At 34.6% G+C, this 23,513-nt stretch overlaps 1 protein-coding gene across 1 annotated transcript in view; it reads right to left on the reverse strand.

Moving 5' to 3' along the window:
- Positions 1-2,810: 2,810 nt before the first annotated feature.
- LOC133338185 (probable G-protein coupled receptor Mth-like 14) overlaps positions 2,811-23,513 on the reverse strand; it is a 75,149-nt gene continuing 54,446 nt past the window's right edge. Inside the window, exons 3-6 of the mRNA XM_061546367.1 lie at positions 7,275-7,736; positions 3,364-3,527; positions 3,115-3,304; positions 2,811-3,054 (exon numbers count right to left, since the gene is read on the reverse strand). Of these exons, the coding sequence (XP_061402351.1) occupies positions 2,811-3,054; positions 3,115-3,304; positions 3,364-3,527; positions 7,275-7,736 (1,060 nt within the window). The remainder of the gene's footprint in view (positions 3,055-3,114; positions 3,305-3,363; positions 3,528-7,274; positions 7,737-23,513) is intronic.

Here is a 23,513-nt window from a genome sequence, read left to right on the forward strand (position 1 = left end):
TTTTGCTTATATTTTTTATAAAATTCATCTCCATTTCTATTTATATTGTATTCTCATGAAAAAATCCTCATTAACATATTGGAAAATATAGCTTGTTGGCAATTTTTATTAAGTCTTGCTCTTGGCTGTTGATTTTGTTGCTGCTGTTGCTCCACCACCACGACGACCTTGATTGTAATGTTGATTTCCACTACCATTACCGCCACCACTGCAGCTTCGTCCACGTCCACGTGGATCTCACCGACTTTAACGAAATTAATCAATATCACTACTATAACCACTTTCCGAGCGACGAGTTGAAGGGAAATTTTGAACAGAATCCACAGAATATTCTTGTATGGCCTTACAACATACACAATCACGCACTCATTCACGAACCCACGGTATTTTCTTATTTTTTTAACTTTATTTTCGTCCAATACAATAATTAACGCTTCTCCTTCCATAATTACTTGGAAAATATCGAGCAAATATTTTTTTGTTTTTTGACAGTTTGATCAAACTGTTTTATTGTGTAAATATTTGCCCAAATGTGACCACACGTCAAACATGTTTTCCCATTTCATTATTTGACACTATTTGCCTGCTGTTTGAGCAAACAAATTGTGTCAAATATTTGAGTGCAATGTGAACACAAAATCAGGAGTGCACAAATTTGACGTTTTTTTGGGCAAACAAAATATGAGACATTTGAGTCCAATATTTGCCTAGTGTGACCTTACCTTAAGATATACCCATATTACACGTTAAGAAATTTTGAGGTATGTTCACTATTGATATACATAAAACTAAATAAATTGTAATACAAACTGGGATGCCCTCTATTGAAATAGAAGGAATGAGTCCGTAACATTAGACTTGAGACAAAAATATGCTCAAGACTTTACAAAATTAATATTCATTGACGAATGTTTATTTAATCTTCACCTACGAAAAACCCCGTAAGCCCGTTAAAGACAAGTCGCAAGAGCACACATTGTTTTGCCTACGGTCAGAGGTCGTAATGCCGCTCTAATTGCAGCAGTAAAAAACCGTATAAATGCAGACATATTTAAATTATTTACAAAAAGTTTTTCGAAGGAAATCAGTCCAGAGTTGGAGAATTCGTTCTGGATAATGGATAAAACTCATTTGCTTAAAAAATTAGTGGTGAGCCAAAAGACATAATTTCAAAGTTGCCTTTGACACACAAAAGTTTTACATTAGCGTTGGCAGGCTTTAAAGGAGACCTATGACAATGTCCAAATTGTGGTTAATAACCAACTTAACTTGTTTGATCTTCCTGTCCTCGATAATAAGTCTTGTGTTGGTTTCGAAGACGATTCATCGAACATTAAATCGTTGTATTTCGCCAATGCCGATCTATGACGTTCATACGAACGACTGGGAAGAAAGGATATTTCTCCGAGATATCCGTGGTTTCCTCGAAAAAGATTGAAAAGAAAGATGCGTTCATTCCAATCTTGTGTACTATATCCTAAATTGGTACATCCTTTTGCGTTTTTGCCCGGCATTCAAAAAGTTATCTACTGATGGTCGTTTTCAGTTTTAAAACACTTCGATTATTGTATTAATCGTTGTTCGTTGAAATGTGTAAGAAAACATAATTGTGCAAAATGAAACTAACGACATCACACACTTTTACATCGTGACGACATCGACGCAAACGGCTTATAATCCACCTTCTGCTCAATCGCACTATGTGAATGCAGATATACCCTCGAAGTATATCTCACTTTGGTAATATACAAGTGTATCATGTTTCGCAAAACAAAAATTTTATTTTGGGTACAGCGATTGTGCATCTCATTCGTCAAGGCATCTCGTGACCTAATTTACATAGCTCCTAAAGCGTCATTCATAACTGAATCCTTACAACGAATTCTTGGAATTTACACCACTCCAAAACATGGTCATTTCTGTATTAGTTTTTCTCGCTATTTCTGGTCTGCCCGTTTGTCAAATATTCGTCTGGCTGATAAAGCTTCTTTGAATCACACCAAAAGCGCCAAGTAAAAAGTCTACACTTGCCGCTGTATATATTCAGTGTGTATACTAGAATTTTCAAAACAATTTGGTCATTCAAAAAGTCTGGCGTATAGAGGCATTTTTCCTGCGGAAACGTCGCTCCTCATCGGGATAATAGCCTGACTAGTCAACTCCAGCTAAATTCATTAAACCTTGATCAGGATTTATTCTGCGAATTGACTCAACAGTAATGTCATGATCCGACGCAAGTTCTTCGTTTTTCCGCACGGAGTATGTCCTTAGAGCGGGTGGTCGCCTTTTGGTAATCGCCTTCAGACTTTATTTCGTAAGTTCGCTTGCATAGGCCTAATTTTTGGCCCTGACGTGTACCCAAGGGGCTCGACTTACATTATTTGGTTCGGTGGTATCGGGTCCTTGACCAGTGTGAGGTTGTCCGAGATAATCGACCTAAGTCGAGACCCCAGGTCTGAAGGTTTTGAAGTCAATATTTTATTGCCTTGATGGTTCATCAACCACCATTTGTTTTTCGTATCATATATTTGTTCTTCGATGAATATTAAAACAATAAAACCTTCAGTTTTTTTTGAAAAAAATCTAACTATTGTGTTTTATTTATTTACGTTGCTCCGCAACGTGTATTTTTTTAATATGAAAAAAAAAATAAATAAATGTTGATAGCCTTAAAACTTACCTAGAAAATCACAAATTCAAAGTATTTTTTTTTGAGTTCACGCAGTTTTACAGTGCAGTTATTTATATATTTTACATAAAAATTGAACCATATCCTATTGTCATATATTTTGTTTGGAATTGTGTATATGCTAATTAAGGGTATCCAACTCAACCTTTTCAACAACATATGACCCTCTGTCATTCCACCATCGGAAAATTACAGTTCTTCTTCTGCGAATAACTAGAAATATAAGTAGAACAAATACACCTTGCAGACCATTTATCATGTCCATCAATATTAAATATATCTGTGGACCAGGAGAGTAAAATGTAACAATCTCCAACAACCAAGTCGATATAAGTATTAATCCGAGTAAACTGATACATTTGGCACTATAAAAAAATATGTTATTAAAAATTCCGACAACAGTTTCACAGATTAAAAAATCATACTCCTTTTTAACTTCTTCGTAAATTTTTATACCACTAGGTGGGTCAATATCAGAATTCTGCTTGGTTGCCACACATACGCCACGTTTTTTATATTTCTGAAATCCGAAGAATGTCGCTGTCATAACAAAAAAGCTAAGAAGTAATAAGGTAGACACTGGTGGAATGAAGTATCGCTGCGACTCCCTTATGGCTGAACATTTAAAAAGATATTAGTATATAGTAAAAATGTAATAATAGGATTATACTTACATTCTGTGTAGCCTTGTATGAAGTATGACGGCATTCCAGGAAGTCCCTTTTGGTTTGTGAGTGTAACCAATATTAAAGATCCAGTAAAGGATGTAACACAATATACTCCCATATACAATAACCTTACATTTTGTGTTTTCCTTTTGTTTGTTGAAATGTGGATCCTGTAAAAACGATAGTGTAGAAACAATTTGGATACTAAATTTTTTGATCAATATTAAATATTCCTATGGAGACAATTAGTTTAAAAGATTTTTAGGGGAAACAATAGAAAAACGTAATTTTTTATATTTCATGGAAAACTTTTATTTTGTTAACAAATTTAATAAACAAAATTTAATTTAACCAATTTATAGAAAATCTTATCGTTCATTCTCTTTTGAAAAATTGTTGTTTGCATAAAATTATCGATATAAATTTGGTATTTTTGGCAAAAATTTAATATGTAAATTAAAAATTTAAATGTTCTCCAATTGGGCCATTTGACAAAACCTTTAAAATACACAAAATCATTTATGTAGTCTATGTGAAGCAAATCTTTCTTGAAGGAATTACTCTCTATTCCCAGCATTTTCATATGTGTTACACATATATATGGCAATGGCTCAATTAAAGGAACAATGTGGAAGCGATAGAAATATAAATTTGATAGATTTTTATTCATGTTTTTCAATTTTTATTTTAAGTATTCGAAAATATTTAATTTTCAAAATAAAAATAATTTGATGATAATTTGTTTGTTTGTTTACATTTTTCTGTCAAATGAGTTGACACTAGTAGAACTTACAACAACAAATTTCCATGTGGTTGTTGTATCGTTTTTTGTACAACAACACTTGCTGTTAACTTTTATTATTATACCATGACATATCATCATAAATGCAAGGTTTGGTAAAAATTAAGGATAAGGATATTTGAGAAACTATTTACCATTAATTTTTCGCAATAATATTAATATATTTTCCACGTTATTGTGAACCTACATAGAGCAAGATTCCACATTTAATGCAGACTCACTATAATTTTTAAATTTTAATTATTTTAATTATAAATTTTAATTTTTAATATTAAGATACATTAGTATGTGTTGTATTTCAACATATCAATTATTCCACCAAACATTTTTCAAGTTTTGATATTGCATTTTGTTCATCGTTTTGGTTTTTATATTGAAATCCAAGGCCTATATAAGGTCGGACAGTAAGCACAAGTGAGTATAAAGTTTGCTGTCAATTCGTATTTTGAAATCTATACATACATACAAAATTATGTTAGACGTCAAAACGAAAATATTAATATTTTGTCAACATTCAATTAAATTTTAATTTATATCGCCTTTGTGAAGCACATTTGGACTATTTCAAGAGTTTAAAGAAGATTTTCAAGTAAATTATCGTACCAAGGTAGATATATAAGGTAGCCGCATCGGCGAATTTCTACAACAAACATCGGTTGTTGTAATTTGATATGTCAAACATATTTTGCCAAAACAAACAAAATCATAAGATTTTTTTACACATATTATTGTAGAAAACGTTAATAAAAATATTGTCAAATAAGCTTTTCAAAAATTCATTTATAATTTTGTTTTTTTAATTTTTTGGTTCTACATCACAACAACATTTTTGACATTTATTTGCACCAACAGCTGGGCCGATGCGGCTACCTTATTAAATATACCTTGTATCGTGTTGTGCAAGGTAGATATACAAGGTAGCCGCATCGGCGAATTTCTACAACAAACATCGGTTGTTGTATTTTGATATGTCAAAAATATTTTGCCAAAACAAACAGATTGGCAAGATTTTTTTACACAAATTCTTGTAGAAACTGTTAATAAAAGTATTGCCAAAAAAGCTATTAGAAATTCGGAGATTTTCATTTATAATTTTGTTTTTTAATTTTTTGGTTCAACATTACAACAACATTTTTGACATTTATTTGTCCAACAGCTGGCCCGATGCGGCTACCTTATTAAATATACCTTGGTGTTGTGTTTTTTATTTAAAGGCGAAACAATTAGTTTTCGCCTCGCAAAAAAATTTACGTTAAACTTTAGTTTTCTCTATGAATTCGCTTACTGGCTTAGGCCTTGTTGAAATCCGTACATAACTCGCAATATTTTATGTTGCAATTAAAATATTGAATATTTGGTACTGAAAACAGTTGTATCATTTAGTGGAAAACAATTTCCTCCATACATCTCCCCGATTATGGATTCCACTGAGTTAAAGGTAGATTGTATTTTAAAACGATTTGTTAATTATTCGGAGTGTTTAGATTTCTAATGATAAGATGACAATTAAGTTGACAATTTTTGACAGTTAAGGGTAAAAAAAGTTGGACTAAAGTTCGATTCGGATTTGGGATATTCTCACTTTTTCGAGCAGTTTGATTTGCAATTAGTAGGAAACATTTCAATAAATTGTAGTTGAAGGTTACATAAGTCCACATTTTTGTGTAGCCTCAAGCTGTCGTCGAAAATACTATATGAAGCAATATTGCACTTTGTTGACAAATATGAATATGAGATTTAATATCCAACAGCATGGGTTCTTTAGAGGATAAGACATAACGTCGAATACCTGACGCGAATACTTAAAATGCGACCAATAAAATTATTTTCAGCGATTGTAATGAAATTTTTTTACAAAATTAGAAGTTTTGGTCTAATAAAATAATTTAGTATTCGTCAAAAAGACCACTAACATTTGTTGCATTTGTTTTCATGGATTTTGAAGTATTGCCATCTAATTTTGGCATATTTACTAGTTCCCGAACTTTCCAAATTATTTTGTACCCTGAGAGCAATTTTGAAATGTTTCCCTTTTACTAGATTTACTATTAAAAAAGTACTGCAACAGACCATTTATGTATGTCGATTGGCAATAAATGAAAAAATACATATATTTTCTAATGCTGTACGTTGTCCTCAAGATTTAACTATGGGTGACAACTTATATTTATAGGTTTGAGAGGCCGGGAACTACAAAATATTAATACATATACAGTCGAATTCGGTTAAGCGAAAACGCGTTACTTCAGTAAATTGTTTTCTTTTATGCAGGATTTACAATTAAAAGAACTTCGGATAATTGAAACTCGTTGCGCTTAAACGAAGTTTTCAATCAATATCTGAAAAATCATGAAATTAATAAATCATAAAATGAATTGAGTAAGAACCCTGGTATAATTATTATAAGGTAGGGCACATCTACCAACTGATTACAATTTTTTCTCAAGGTAGCTTGTTCCATCAAATCAAAATACATATTTTGTGTATGTGTGTGTATTGTTTTGAATACTATGTCAAATAAATTGATATCTATTCATATTTAATAGAAATGAAAATTATTTTTTTAACACGTTCGTCTGGAATTAATTACTTTGTTATAGATGATGGTATTCCCTACTGGATTTTTGGAAGAAATCATAACCTTTCATTCATTTTTCGCGTTTTTAGTTTTGTGTTGAAAAAATGACAAATAACACAAACACTTGTTGCGTATATTTATTTTATTTATGGCAGTAGAAGCCACACGTGAAAACTCATCCGAAATATTAGTTTATAATTTTTAGTTTCAATTAACCAATTTTTTCTATAAACAGGTGTTCGCTTATCCGAATTCGACTGTAAATGATTTAGCAATTTTTACCACTGAACCCATGATGTGCGTACATTTCGTGGGAATGTATTCTCATTTAAACTTTGAAATCTGAATGTTGTCAAAAACAAATTTATGAAAAAATTGGAAACATATCACTGCATGAGACTACCTTGTATAAATATGCCACAGGTCTACCTTTACGTGTTCTTTGATTAAACTTTCGTTCGAATACATATTTGTGTAGAAACGGTTGATTTTTGTTGATAATAAGGAGTTGACATTTCCTCTGCGATTTATACTTACCAGATATTACAGCATACATTGCAGCAAAGACAGAAAAACCAAAAATAATATGACAGTACGAAAAATTGAACAGCATATCCAATATTGCGGTCATCCAATTTAAAAAGATGTACTAAGGAATAAAGAAAATAACCAGTGGCTAAGCAAAACGACATAATGCTTAACGTCATTCCATGTAATGTCCTCAATTCTTTTATCCGAAAATGAACATAGGATACCAATAAAAGACACGGTATAGAAATAAGCATTAGAATGCCGACAATTAGTATTTGACTGCGATTGATATGGTCTTGGACCGCAGTAATGCACACGATGGCATATGTAGTCCCCGATGAATTCTCTATATCAAGACAATACTTGTTTTCCATGGAGTACGTTTCATTTGCATGTGAGTCCATCACAAGTAGTGAACCGTCTTGCACAACAAAAAACAAGTCATCTTCGTTGTTATATAAAAAGGATCTGTAAGAAAATAGTTGGAGATTAAACTAATTATTAAAGCTCAATGAATATTTTTACGTAGTATTCGAATAGAAACGGTTGGAGAAGCGGAATATCTGACCTCCTCTTAAATACCAATAATTAGTATGCAATAGGGAATACTTGGTGTATAGAAGGAACTGTTTAAACCCTCTATGTTATGATATATTGGAGATAAAAAATAGTCGTTACATTGTGCCTAACCTGTAGGAAAATGATCCAGTTTTAAGCTAACTTTAAACTAATTTTAAAATAGTCATTACTAGTACATTTTCGAATATTTTCCTTTGGACCACCAGACTATTTTTACAAGGCGATGAGCGGGGCAATAGTCTGTTACTTTTCAAATGGTTAAAAACTAGTTATTTTTGACCAATTTTTCTTTTGTATTTTTTGTATGCAATTCTTACGACCGTTAGAAACCGGATTCTTGTTTTGGGTGTGTTATGTTTTTGATGATACGAACATATTTTTCGTTTCAATGTCGTTGAGTGTTAGATGACTTTCTACCTAATTTTTAATCAGTTTTTTCTTTATAACTAAAAATTTTGTAAAGTAGTTGATGAAAGTCCTACAGGGTAATGCGGCGTTTTGGTGGGGTTCCACAAAACCATCAACTTTGGGGACACCGACAAAAAAAAAAAACGAAACATATAATTATGACACAATGAGAATTCGATGGTTGTGTTAGGCTTTTGACATGGGAGGGTAATATTTTGAACATACTTTTGTACATGGGGCATATTTTAAGCGTTTATAATTCTGAAATATTTTTTTATAAAATTCCATTTTTCGACATATACAGATAGTGCAATATTATTTTCTTAAAATGTTTTTGAGTTTTCTTAACAATTTTCTTTTAATATTGTTCGAAATTACATATATAAGACCAATCGTGCTTGTATTGACAAAAATGTGATAGAAAAAAACCTATTTCTGATGGTGAGTGTGACCTTGAGATGTCAACGTCCCCCGCTAGAAAATGTGGCCTTAAAAGTAAAACTTTGAGTCGCACATTAAAACAAAATAGAACATTTATAAGATCTGAATTTCAACCAGAGTGATAGCAGTGATAATTACCAAGCTATGACTATGGTGCGAATTTGACTTTTTTACAAAACTGTAAAAATGTTTAACTAATACTAATTTATGACATCTTTTTGGTACTATTTTTTATAATTAAGTATCTGACGACAATAATCAGTCATTAAGTTTTTATATATGTTGAATAATTACTGAGATATAGAGCTCTAAATGGTCTCCACTACTAATTAAAATACGATGTTTTACCCTGAAGTTGTTGTTGTAACAGGTTGGCTGTTGACGAAAGTTCTTTCCTGAAAAATGTTGATAGAAGAAAACGGAAGAAGGAAAAGAAAATATATTATTTAATTAATTAGGAATTCGGATTTGAAGAGGGTAGCCGGAGAAATTGTGCCACCTCTATTGGCTTTAGCATAAGTCTATGGGCAATAGACTCGTAGGCTCGGACGGACAATTGAATAAATGGTGTGTGTCGTGAGGTCTTTGCTGGCAGGAAGGACACCTGTTTAGGGTTCGGGGACAATGCGCTCTCGATACGAATTGAGTACATTGCTATATCCGTACCTTAGTTGTGACAGAATTGAACGGGTTTGCCTAGGAAGAAGCCTCTCACTCTCCGAAATTGCAGGAGGATGTTGTTGTAGGACTTTATTGCATCTGTTGCCATTTATGGCATAGGAGACCGCCAGTTGATGCACGGATTTCATCGCGTTCGCTATCGACAATCTGTTGACATCCGATAGAATGACGTCTTGGATGCCATCACGATAGCGCCTGAAGTCCTGGCAGATGTGTCGCGGAGGTGGATCTGCCATCACAGTGTGATGGTTAGGATGACACGGCAGATAGTATGCCAGCAGGAACTGTCTAGTCAACAACACTTTATGTTGCTTGACTGACAGCATCCTGGTCTCCTCATGGAGGTGATCGACGCTCGTCATCTGGACACACCCGGTTGCAATTCGGAGTGCATTATTTTGGGATGTTTGCAGTGATCTCCATTGTGTGTCGCTAAGGAAAGAAGTCCAGACTGGGTCAGCATAATTCAGGACGGAACGACCTATAGCCTTATAAGTCGTTACCAATGTTTCTTTATCCTTGCCCCAGGAGGTGCCAGCCAAAGCTTTCAGAACTTTGTTCCTAGCTTTCACCTTCTGGTTGATGTAATTGGAATGCGAGGAGAAATGAAGGAGGCTATCGAAGACCACCCCAAGGATTTTCGGATTATGGACGGTGGGGATGCGCCTACCTTCAACGGAAATGTCAAGTTCTAGATTGAACTCAAAGAAGGCCTGCCGCCCATTAAAATAGTTGGCAAGCCAACGTTTGATATCACACGGAAGGGTGGAATTTGCGATATCGGAAATCAGCTCGGAATGATCGACCGTATCAAACGCCTTGGACAGATCTAGAGCTACCACAATGGTCCGTTCAGGTGGTCGTCGCTGATTGAGGCCATTCGCAATCTTGGAAGTAATTTCTTGCAAAGCCGTAGTTGTGCTATATGATTCCCTGAAACCGTGTTGGTGGGGAGCAAGAACGAAATGCTGTTTCAGGGACGAAAGCAATAGAGACTCTAAAACCTTGGCTACTGGTGACAGAAGAGAAATTGGGCGGTAGGATTCCCCATTAGTAGCGGATTTATCAGGTTTTAGGATTGGAATAATCCGGGCAACTTTCCAAATGTCAGGAATTACCAACTGTGACATCGATAACTCGAGGACTTTGGTCAGATAGCCCAGCCCTATTGCTCCAAGCTTCTTTAACATGAGCATGGATATGCCGTCTGGACCAAGGGCTTTGGATGGTTTGGATTTGGAGATAATTGCCTCTACCTCGCTGGATGTAATTGATAGTGGCTGCAAGTCTCTTTTAAGATTCTTGGATCTCCGGATAATTGCTCGCTTGGTCCTGTTCTGCGAAGATGGATGCTCAATGAATTGGCGGCAGAACTGCATTGCACATTTTTTTGGCATCGGAATGTTGAATGTTATCGAAGGAAATAGCTGGGAGATTTTTATTTCTTTTGGAACCAGATAGACTCTTAATTGTGGACCATATCTGCTTGGAATTTATGTTGCAGTAGTTAAAGTGTTCTAACCATTTAGAGCGCCTGTGCTCAAGGACTAGAGCATCTATTTCAGCGCTAAGATGCGGAATTCTGTCGTCAGCGGGGCTTTCGGCACGGAGTTGGTCGCGTTGCTGTGCCAATCTGGATGCCCTGTATGGATAATTTGGTCTCATTAGAGGAATTCTGCCCGCAGGAATAAAGCGTTTTGCCGCTTTTTGAATAATTTCTCGGAAAATCTTCTCACCCTTTCTGGCACATATGGGTGGCGGCATAGGACTTAAGGAGTAATCAATGAATTTTGTGAAGCCGTGCCATTTGGCTTTATTATAATTTATGAAATTACGCTGATCGGGCTCCACGAAATCGCTGGGATTCTCTACCGTGACCAGGAATATGGTGTGAATTTAAAGCGACCTTGGTTTGCCAGGAAGTATATGGAAGGAGCGATGGACTGACGATGGAAATGTCCGGAGAGCTCGAACACCTGGCAGTGGCTCTGGTAGAGGATTCCTCATTGATGGAAGCGAAATCGGACTCGTCTATCTGGTTTGCAATAAGAACACCGCGAGGATCATTTGGAAGTTGAGAATACCATATCTCATGATGAGCGTTGAAATCGCCAAGAACAAGTTTATTATCTCCCTGCAGCAGATGGATGATGCTTGGATGAATATATACATTGACAATTTCAATTTCAGCATCGTCGGAATGAACTGAAATGCTCAAAACCTCCAGGAAAGGATCAGATTGGGAAGGAGACGGAGGGGTAGTCAGAGTATATCTGACATCCCGCTGGATGATGAATGCGAGTCCCCGCCATGGTCTCTATCTCTGCCTCGCCGAATGATATTGTAATTCCCGGAGGAGGATAAGGAACAACTACTGGTCAGCTTCGTTTCTTGCAAGGCAGCAATGAGGATGTTGTTTTCATGCATAAAGTTTGTGATCTCAATTACCTTATTCCTAAGACCATTACAATTAAATTGCATGATTAGGAATGAGGTATTTGGATCACTCCCCTGCATGGACTGCTGCTGTGGAGGCAGGCGGGTGGAGTTATTCGGCGAACGGAAAACCTGCAACGCTGTTGTCTGGATGGGAAGTTTTGAGCATTCGTTGTTGGAATAGGATGACTAGAAGGAGTGCTAGTCGGAACACTAGAATGAATTCTACTTGATGAATCGCTAGACGAAGTGCTAGCCGTAGAATAAGAAGAGAAGCTAGTAGAAGAACTAACTTCACTACCAGTATGAGCACTAGTGGTCGTACTACTGGATGGAGAACTAGACGGAGTGCTAGCCGTAGTACTGGAAGGACTCCACTGGATTCTAGCGGATATTGCTGGATTGTTTGTGCAGCAATCGGCTACAAACCCTGGATTCCAATTCCTGTGTGAACGCAGGGTGGTACATCTTCTCATATGGCACCAGTTTCTGCAATCATTGCACCTTACAGATGCCATATTTCTCCGTATGATTTCCCCGCAAACCGAACAGTTCCACTTGGAGTTCTGGGCAGGTTGCTTAGAAGGGATGGAATTTCTCGGGGCTGTTGGAGTTAAGGTGCTAGATGTCGAAGGCTGCAGGCAACAGCTGGCAATGAAGATGTGTGACCAGTCGCGGTGAGACCTGAGCACCTCCTCAGGTGACACCATTTGTTGCAAACATTGCATCGCACAGAGGTGGAATTTGCCGCGATGCGTTGATGACACACTGAACAAAACCAGACAACAGGGCCTGGGTTTTGTTCAACGCCGGCACGGATTAAAAGAATGGCGAGCAAAGCTGCCGACATGAATTGCTGAATTGGTCGTTCCGGAGCGTAGATCAGATTGTCGTGGGAACGCCCTGAAGTTGCATAATTAACTAATTAACGTCATCTGCTATATCAATCAAAAAGTCTTAGTTCTACAAAAACAAGGCGACCTTTTTACATATTAGCTTGAAGGTATATTTTAAAAAAATTAAGGCAACATCCTCCTTTATCCATCTGACCTCTGTATATATTTTTAATATTAGAACTAATAATCGATATTCCTTAAAAATTCCTTAAATTTGCGACGACATAAGGCCATGTACCTGTTACTTTCATTATACGAAACATGTTTATATTTTTATAGTATAAAGCTTTTTGGGGAATAATGAAGTGTAAACTCATAAATATTTGTCTTCGAAAATGTCCAACGAACCATCTTTTTCTTGTCAGTACGTGCGCCCCATCTGTACAAAAGGAAACAAACTTAATTTTGTCAGAAAATTCAAAGATCTCCCCATGGCACAATGAATACGTAGTCCATTTAGGGCAGCTGATGTCTTCATTAACTGTCAAAGTGCGCAATTTCTACTTGAATTCGATGTGCAATATTGCCAACAATGTGAAATATTATAAGAACATTTTTGACAGATCGTCGAAACAAAAACAAAGGTTTTTGTTTTGATACATCACCTTATTATTGCATCATGATTTTTTACAGCCCTACCTAAAATTCAACTAGCTCGTTAAACGTTTTTCACCACAAAAGTAGAACACATGTATTTATATGGATGTTACCGAACTACGTCGACGTACAAATTTTCCAAGTTGAAAAAATTCAACTATGACAGAACGTAGTTTTGTTTTTATCTTTTGTTGAAAAAAGAAACAAAACATAAAGAAATATAATTTTTTCAATAAAAATATGAAATATTTGAACACATTTTATAATTTCTTAATGGATTCGACGTATTTGGGTAATACGGCCGTACAAAACATTTTGCCTTAGTGGGGAAGTTGAATATCTTTGTACGCTTCGTTGAATTTCAGGTAAAGTTTGTTAGGGATTTGCATTTGTTTTCTCCAATTATTAAATTTTTTAAGGGACATTCTAATCCAGCAGAAAAGTAATTGCAACTATTCTGAATGATAATACGATTACCCAGATAAATGATCAATTTTTGTAAACGCTCTTCTTCTCTCCTTTTTACTTGTCTTTATAAAGAATTTAAAAGGGTACCGTTACTCAATAGACACTTTAAAATCAGCAGTTTTAATGAGACAAATGTCAAAGGAGAAACGTAAAATTAGATAACTGACAAGGATAGCAAGTATATGCACAATTCTAGCGTGAATAGATCAAGCATAAGTCAGTTATAGTTTATTGAAGAATTCAGTAGCAGTCGTTCATATGCTTAGCAAGTAAACCGTTCGTACACATGTGAAAACTTTAAGCTCAGGAGTACAGCCAGACAATTATTGCAACCTTTGCTAAATAAAAAGTTTAAAATATTAACAAAATGTGCTTGTGATTATATGAAAAGAAGAGCAGAACGAAATGATAAAAAAATAATCTCTAAAATCGTAAAAGAAAATGTGTTTCAAACGATCATGCTTAGCTAATGACAAAATGCGTATATTGCAAATCCCGAGACTTTGGAAAAATTCCACTCGAAAAATGAAGTTTAAGTAATTAACATTAATATTCTTCTGAGCGCATCATTAAAACAAAATCTATGAAACAATGATTAAATACATCAACGGAAAATAAATAAATGTTTAAAGACGTCTACAGTATTTGTTCTCTATTCATTCATTTTTGGTGATCTAACTAATCATCATTGTTGTTGCTATCTTTAATTCATCATTGTTGCTGCTGTAATCATTCATTCATCATTTTCGCTGCGGTAATTCTTCATTCACCAATGTTGTTGCTGCAACTATTCTTCGTTGCTGTATTCCATCCCATAATCAAAATTGCTGTTTCTGTTTCATCTATTCCCATTTTATGTACCTATATTAGTTGTAAGTAGAAGTAAGATCCCAGAGCAGGTTGCCATTTAAGAGTGCATACCTTATGAATTAAACAGCTGAAGCATTGCATTCTCTTAAAATGACCCTTAGGTGTGCATCCTCTCATACACCTATTTTATTGCCAATATCACATACTAACCTAATATAGTTTTGAAAATATAAATATTATTTTGATATTACAATATGTATTTTAATAAATGCGCCTAGAAATGAATATAATATTCTAATTATTTCTACAGCAAATGAAGGTAACGTTAGAACTTATATGTAAGTGAGCAGTGTCTCTCTCTTTTGTGGTAACTAAGAAAATCCGAATGTACAGAATACCAAAGGCGTTAAAAAGAGCGGGAGAAATGCACTCCAGTGACACTTTTATCGGTCACTTGTAGCTTGTTGACATTTTTCTTTCTCTAGGTGTTTTTATTGAATACTGGCATGAGAAACTCTAATGTTGCGAGTCGATAACCCGGGTCAAGTAACCTCTCCACGGCAGAGCTAGCCGACAAAAATTGAATCATGCCCTTGACTGGTATTTATCGATAAACTTTTAAACATGTATATTCCCCAGTAGTGGCACGCTCGTAACACGTTGTGAATGTTACCGAAATACGTCGACGTACGAATTTTCAATGTTGAAAAAGTTCAACTATGACAAAACGTAGTTTTTTTCTTCTGTTGAAAATAGAAGCAAAAAAAAGGAATAATATTTTTTTTCAATGAGGATATGAAATATTTGAACACATTTTATAATTTCTTAATTTTGTTTCGCGATTTTGTTTAGTTCCCTTTGGAGATCAAGTGAAATAAATTAAAGACGTACTGCTAATAATATATTTATATTTTATAGTTCCCACGCCTCTCTTTTCAGCCGACCGAGAGGGGTAAGGAGCACGTACACTCCATAGTGTGAACTATGGAGGGTTGTAAGTATAGGGAACTACCGACTACAATAAATTCAACCGATAACACTAGTAAACAGTGTAATCAATCATATGATTATACAGTTTATTATAGACATCACATATCGAGTGAAGCGGATTGCTTAATTCATAATGAATTAATCAATGGCCGCTACAAACAACACAACAAAACTGTAACAACCGATAAGTTATCGAAACTGTCACTCAAAAATGATAGTGTGTACACCACTTTTGTCGTTCTAAATTATAGTAATATATATATATATTTATTTTTTTTTTTTTTGGACAAAAGCAGGGTTGTATTTGAAATTATCTCGATTTAGCATAGGATTCAGAGCGAATCGAGGTAAATTCATCTCGATTTACAAATTAAATCAATATAATGCACTTTATCACGATAAAAGCTATAGTCTAAACGCGCCTTAATTTGCTAAATCGATGATGGCAACCGCAGCAACATGATTTTGTCATTTACAAAAAAAAAAAAAAAAAATTGTATTTGAAACCGTAACCATTTATGGCACAATTGAAAATATTGAAATAATTATAATAGTATATAATAATATATTTCAATATTTATATTATATTCATTAATGTAGAGTCAATTAGTCCATATTTTACAGGAGAGACAATATATTAGAACAAAATATAACCTTTAGAAAATCTGAATTGTAACCAGACTGATGGCAATGATAATTACGAGGCAAATGTGCCCCATCAAATGCCGAAGCTACACCGGATAGGGGGATCTTCGACGAATTTGACTTTTTTGACTAAACTGTAAAAATATTTAACTAATACGAATTTATCATATGATTTTGATACGAATTTTTGTAATTAAGTATCAGAGGGCAATAACCAGAAAGCTTGATTTTATTGAATACAGGAGAACATTAAATAACAAATTTTTCTCGTAGTATTACGTGGGAATCAAATCAGCTGGTGTTTGCAGTTACCTTGTATAATTGTTTAAAGCAATATTCATTACAATGCTGTTAAGAGGTCAAATATGTTCAAGTTATTTGGTTGGAGAAATACAAATAAATAATCCTTCACGTAATACACGGAACTATATTCCACGTAAACTTTCTTTACGATATATAATTATGAATTAAGCAATCCTCTCGGCCTCACATTTTTTTGAGATTGTTGTTGAATATTATGTGGATTTTATGGGCGATTTTTTTTTTGATAAATCATTCGGATCATAAATGTGACCCGTACCTCGTTTACAATTTTACATCAACAGACGACGGACATGCATAAATCTACTCAGAAAGTGATTCTGTGCAAGTTTTCAAAAAGAAACATGTATCTACCTCCTTTTTTCATTTTGTATTTGTATAAATTACCCTAACGGTCATTGTTGTTATTATTATTATAATTTGTTCGTAATAAACAGAAAAACAAATTAAATAAAATTAAAAATTTATTATAAACAAAACAACAAATAATATTAAAAAATAAAACATATAAAACGAAAATTAAGCACGTCCTCATTTTTTATAAATAAAACAATAGACAGAGAGAATAGGGCAAATGTCGTAGTATTAGCAGCAGCAGTAGAAATTAAATTGAAAGAAGAATAAACAAACAAATAGAATGGAAACGAGACGAGTAAAAAAGTCCTAGGGCAGAGAAATGTGAAAGAATCTCCTTGCCTGTCTACTTTTGTGTTTTGGGCTCTCGATAAATGCCAGTGATGAGTACTGCCTTGGCGGTATTATCATAGATCAGGAACATAAATGGATGATTACATTCGAATTTGGTTGGTTCGGCGGGACGTGCTGAACGGAAACTGAAAACAACTGTGGCTGCTACAGCAGTACTGCCCTCCTCATCAACCTTGATTTTGGCAACATGTTTGGCATCACCAAACATCAGGCTTGTTTCCATGGAGAAGCCACTCAAGTTGGCGGTATGCTGGAACAGATTGTTGATGCCCAATTTGCGTAGAATCGGTACCAATTCCAAATTCTGCACGTTTATGCCTCATAGGTACGAAATCAATTTATGTAGCAGTTCTCCATACGATTTCATTTTAATATCGCGTGACATGTACTCTGGATTGGTTATGTCCCAGAGACACCGTTGCATTTCATAGCAACATAGGAATTCTTTTAAAAATTCGTTTTCGGAGTCCATGTTATTGGTGAAATTTATTGTCTGACTGTCTTTTTTTATGTTCACATTATCGAATAAATTTTTTTGTGGTTGCCTGATAACTGAGAGAAATTAACGGCCACACTGGCAAGCAAACCGATATTTCAGCAAGAGTGTCATTCAAAAGTGATAGTGCGTACACCCCTAAAGGTTTTTATGCATTTCTAACCTACTGTAGCAATGCATAAAAACCTTGTGGGAAAGTCAAATAAAAGGAAGAATCAAATTAAGAAGACTTTCAAGGAAGTAGAATGCTATGGATATCGTGAGTATGGTGAAACATGACCACAAAGGTGTGTTCGAGTTATAAATAATACAGGAAAATCGTGGCCACAGGTTATTTAAATAATGGTATGTTCAAATTAAATAAAACTAAAATGAAAGGATATATTGTAAAGAATTTTGACTGTAACATATGGCACCTACGTTTTGGTCACCCTTGTCCGCAGAATTTAAGAAAGGTCGAGAGTCTAGTACATGGAATTTCAGGAATAAATCAGAAAGATGCTGATTGTTCAGTATGTCTAAAGGGTAAGATGTCACGTCTTCCATTTAAAGAAAATAGACATAGAGCAGGAGAAGTACTAGAAATAATAATTCAGAGCTCATTTGGTGCTGCAATCTATTTGTTGATTGTTGTCGATGACTTCGGCAGAAAAGTTTTTGGATATTATTTAAAGACAAAGGATCAAGTTTATGGCAAATTTGAAGAATTTAAGCGAATGATGGAAAGTCAGATCGGTCATAGGATTAAGATTCTTCGAACTGAAGAAGAGGTATAAATGATATTCGTTGGGTATTGTGTTAACTCCAAAGCTTACAGATTTTTAGATCAAATACTAAAAATATAGTGATTGGTAGGAACGCCGTTTTCAAAGAAAGAGTTTTTTTTTTTTTTTTTTTTTGAAGAAAATAGAAGTTTTAGCGTAAATATATATATATATATATATATAGTTCCTTTTGAAACAAATTCAGGTTAACCATGCGATGCCAAATCAGACCAGGATACAGAAGAATTTTTTACAGATGAAGAGGTAGTCATAAGCAGTTCGTCAAATGATATTAAAATCAAGAAGATGGAAATCAAATTTTACATGAGATTGTAACAGAGCTCCAGAGATAAGAAAATCAAATCGAGTACGAAGGACACCAAAACGATATGTTTGTATTAGCGAAGAACTAAATTTGTGTGAACCAACAACGGTAGAAGAAGCTTTGTCGGGACCTCATGCTGAATTATGGCGAAAAGCCATGGACGAAGAAATAGACTCATTGCTGGAAAATGAAACATGGGAAGTTTGTGATCTGCCAGTGAACAAAAAGCCAATTCAAAGTGGTATTTCAAAATTAAAATAAATTCAGAAGGGCCCATTGAGAAGTACAAAGCTCGCTTGGTGGCTAAAGGTTACTCACAAAAGAAGGGGATTGATTAAGAAGAAACTTTTGCCCCGGTCGTTAGATATTCGTCAATAAGAATGTTGCTAGATATAGCTTTAAAATTCAACTTGGATATTGATCATACATCTGATCAACAACGAAACAGCGTTTTTGCAGAGCGAATTAAATGATGAAATATATATGGAACTTCCAAAAGGATTCTTGGAATGAAAATTTCGCTGGATAGTAAAAGTGGTAAATTATGGTTTGATCAAAATCTATATTTGGAGAATGTACTTGCAAGATTTAATATGAGTGAATGCAAAGGAGTGTTTTCTCCAATGGACCACAATCAAAGATTGTCAATAGATCAAGCGCCTAAGACAGAAAACGAAATAATGGAAATGAAAGCAATAACATATTGGATGTTTGCTATTTGTTGCACAATTGACTCGACTAGATATTGCACATGCAGTTTAATCAAAACCCTGGCAATCCACATTGGGGTGCTGTAAAACGATTGCTAAGGTATATTAAACATACGATTGATTTCAAACTCGAATATGCTGCAGATGAGAATGGAAAATTTGTTGGTTTCGTTGATGCGGATTGAGCAAATAATATTGACTTTAGAAAATCCACTACAGGATATGTGTTTTTGTTTCAAGGATTGGCAATATCGTGGAATTCAAAAAGGCAACAAACAGTGGCACTGTCAACAACAGAGGCAGAATATATGGCACTGTCATCAGTATTCCAAGAGCTTATTTGGCTAAAATCGTTGTATTTGGAAATTATCCGATGTGAAGATGAACCTTGGGTGTCTAAACGCAACCGTAGAATCTAGAGTCAGCGACAATCGATTGCCGTGTGTTTCTTATTGGCAACGGGAAATCGCGACGGCTGACGTCCGCGTCTAGCGGCTTGACGCTAGAATAGATTTAATTCATTTTTGCTCAGCGTCATACTCAACATTTCTCAATTGAATTTCCATATTTTAGGTAAAAATCAGCAGAGCTACTAACATTTCAGTGGTAATTTATATCAAAACATATGACAGTGCTGTTAAAAGAACAAATACTTTCAAAGATTGTGGACGTTTTTTAACGAATTAATAATAAAATGGAAGAACGTAACATTAAGAGTAGATTATTTAAAAAGTTTAAAAAACATAATACATTGTTAAATTATACTAGTTATTCTAAAGCTAGACATAAATACAATACAGAGAATTTAAAATGCTATTCAAATCATCTGACCAAAATGAGACAAAACTTTCTGTTAAATCCCAAAAGCTTTTATGCATTTGTTAATTCTAAAAGAAAAGTTAGAGAATTTCCTAGTAGTATGAAGTATGGTAGTAAAGATTCCGCTGATACGGTTGAAATAGCAGACATGTTTGCAGATTTCTTTCAAAGTACATACTCTACATTCACATTCAACTCAAAGTATGCTTTTAATATTTATAAAATAAACAATTTCCCCAATTTTCTTCTAACAGAAGATGATGTGTTGAATGGTTTAGTTTCAATAAAGTATTGTTGCTCCCCAGGTCCTGATGGAGTGCCTGCGAATATATTGAAACCTTGTGCTTATGAACTGTATAAGCCCCTGACTGCTATTTTTAATCTTTCGTTGTGTACAGGGTAGTTTCCTCTGTCCAGGAGATCTAGCTTCATTATCCCCTTACATAAGTCTGGTAGCAGAAATGTTATTGAAAATTATAGGGGTATTGCAAAATTAAGCGCCATTCCAAAACTTTTCGAACTTCTAGTATCACGTAGAATAATCCATTTCGTTTCGCCAATAATTTCACCTTGTCAACATGGTTTCATAAAAGGGAGATCGACTTTAACTAATCTGATGGAATTAACATGCCATGCACACCATGGATTTTCTACAAAGCAACAAACAGATGTAATTTACACTGATTTTAGTAAAGCATTTGATACGGTGTTACACAGACTTTTATTATTTTAATTGAACGCCATGGGTTTTCCCTTCAAAATTTTGACTTGGATTTCATCCTACTTGCAAAACCGCACTTAAAGCGTATCTTATAATAATATCTTCTCTAGAAATATTGATGTTCATTCTGGAGTTCCTCAAGGTAGCCATTTAGATCCACTATTATTTGTGTTATACCTTAATGATCTTCCATCAGTGATTCAATTTTCTAAAGTGTTGATGTTTGCTGATGATGTAAAACTTTTCAGAAATTTAGACTCACTAAATCAAGCCCTTAATCTACAAAATGATTTGCACTCTCTTGAATACTGGTGCAGTATTAACGGTATGTCACTGAATCTTAAAAAATGTAAAAAATTATGCCTTTCTAAATGTCGTTCAATTCCCACCAATTATTTTATAGGCTGTTACAAATTAGACAATGTTGATTCTTTTATTGATCTTGGCGTTATCTTAGATGATAAATTGCGATTTAATTTGCATATTGAGTCATGCGTAAATAAAGCCAAATATTTACTAGGATTTATAAAACGATGGTCTAAAGAGTTTGACGACCCTTATGTGACTAAACGTTTATTTGTTAGTCTGGTTCGGCCTACATTAGAATATGGATGTGTATTGTGGAGGCCGTTTTACAGTTGTTATTCTAAAAAAATTGAATCTGTCCAAACACATTTTCTCTTATTTGCTCTTAGAGGTTTGCCTTGGAGTACAGTTGAAGGACTCCCTCCTTATGAAAATCGTTTAAAACTTATTAATCTTCCAACACTAGAACGAAGACGTTTAATGCTGAGATATAAATTTTTAATAAAACTTTTACGCGGTCAAATTGACTCGAAATTGTTAATCGGTGAAATCACGTTTAATGTACCTTCACGTCTTACTCGTAATTATATACCGCTTTATCTTCCTTTAGTGAGATCTAATTATGAGTTATGTAATCCCTTTAGATCACTATGTGAAATATATAACAACCTGTATAATCGCATCTCTTTATCTGATCCAATACATGTAATTAAAAATTCTATTCTAAATTTAGAACTGTAGAGTGTAAGCAGTTGCCAGATGTTTATGTTTTGTGTTTGTCTTTATTGTTGTGTTTAATTAATTAACTTTAAACTGTTTAACCGGCTGATGTTTACTGTAGCCGGTGTTTCCCAACATTACTAACCCTCCATAATCCGGATTATGGGGTGTACGTTCTCCCTACGTTATGGGGAGGAGGCCCCCTCGGTCGGCAGGGGCGGGTAAGAGTGGCGTGGGAACGATCGAAGAAAAAAAAACCAATCAAGCTTCGAACGTCCATGGAAATTCGCAGTTCAAATGCAATTCCTGGAGAACATCAAGAGCTCTAGAAGCTATTAATTTTACGTATTTCATGTTATATACCTTCAACAATAAATTTTCTAAGTTTTTATGGGTTTTTTATAGTCATTACATAATAAAAATAAAAAAGGCCCTTAAGGGGCAAAAACTTATTTTTTTATACACTGGTAAATAACAAGTTTTTCAAAGTATTCCTTAGGTTAAACACGAAGAAGTAGATCGGTTAATCGGATTGAGTCTGTAAGAAGGCATTTCATTTCCTTGGGATCCATCATCGGCACTGCTATAATATTTTATATCAAAAAAAAATTGTAACAAAACTATAGCCAACACTATTTTGTCCACATTTTCCGGTGAAGAATGAATGGTGTTTCGTAATATCCTCTCGAGAGGATAATAGATAATACTTCTGACTGTGGTTAATCCCAATTTGTGCGACCAAGCCAAATATTGAAAGCTGAAAACCTGGTAAATATTCAAATGTAATTATTATGAGATTCTTATAAAAAACGATTACTCACACTAGTGTTAATGACAAACGAACCTTCGGGGAAATTGCTTTTCTTTGAGAGTGTATCTGCAGCCTCTCTTTAAGTAAATTAAGAAACAATTTGTATTTTGTTACACTCATCCGTGTGGTTTTGAAATGTTCCTCATCCATTGACTGGATTTGTTTTAAACACGTATTGTAAAATCCCTGCTCATCTCGTGATAAATTTACAGGACGCACCCACCATCTTCTTGTTGATCCCACACTCCTCTGAGCTTTATAATAGCAATAAGCTGAACAAGCTATTGTTACTGCTTCAATAATTTTCCCCAAGTTCCTTGACATTATATTTTATTAAATAATAAATTGAATTTGGTTTGCACAACGTATAATATTCTGTCACAAAATGAAAACAAATAATTGACATTTTGTGACGCTAGCCGCCAACTCTTTCGTTTGGTTTTCACGCCAGCGAAAAAGTATGATGCTGATCCGTGACTCTCTGGTTGCTTTTAGGCTGACGTCAGAGTGTGCACGAGGTTTATAGCAAGAGCTCGCTTTGGCTCTGTTTGAGTTTCTTTGTTTATTATTTTAATTTACCGCTATTGATCGCT

The sequence above is a fragment of the Musca vetustissima genome, unplaced genomic scaffold (assembly GCF_032173495.1).
Source record: "Musca vetustissima isolate MV318-11 ecotype Yass unplaced genomic scaffold, APGP_CSIRO_Mvet_v1 utg71526, whole genome shotgun sequence".
NCBI lineage: Eukaryota > Metazoa > Arthropoda > Insecta > Diptera > Muscidae > Musca > Musca vetustissima.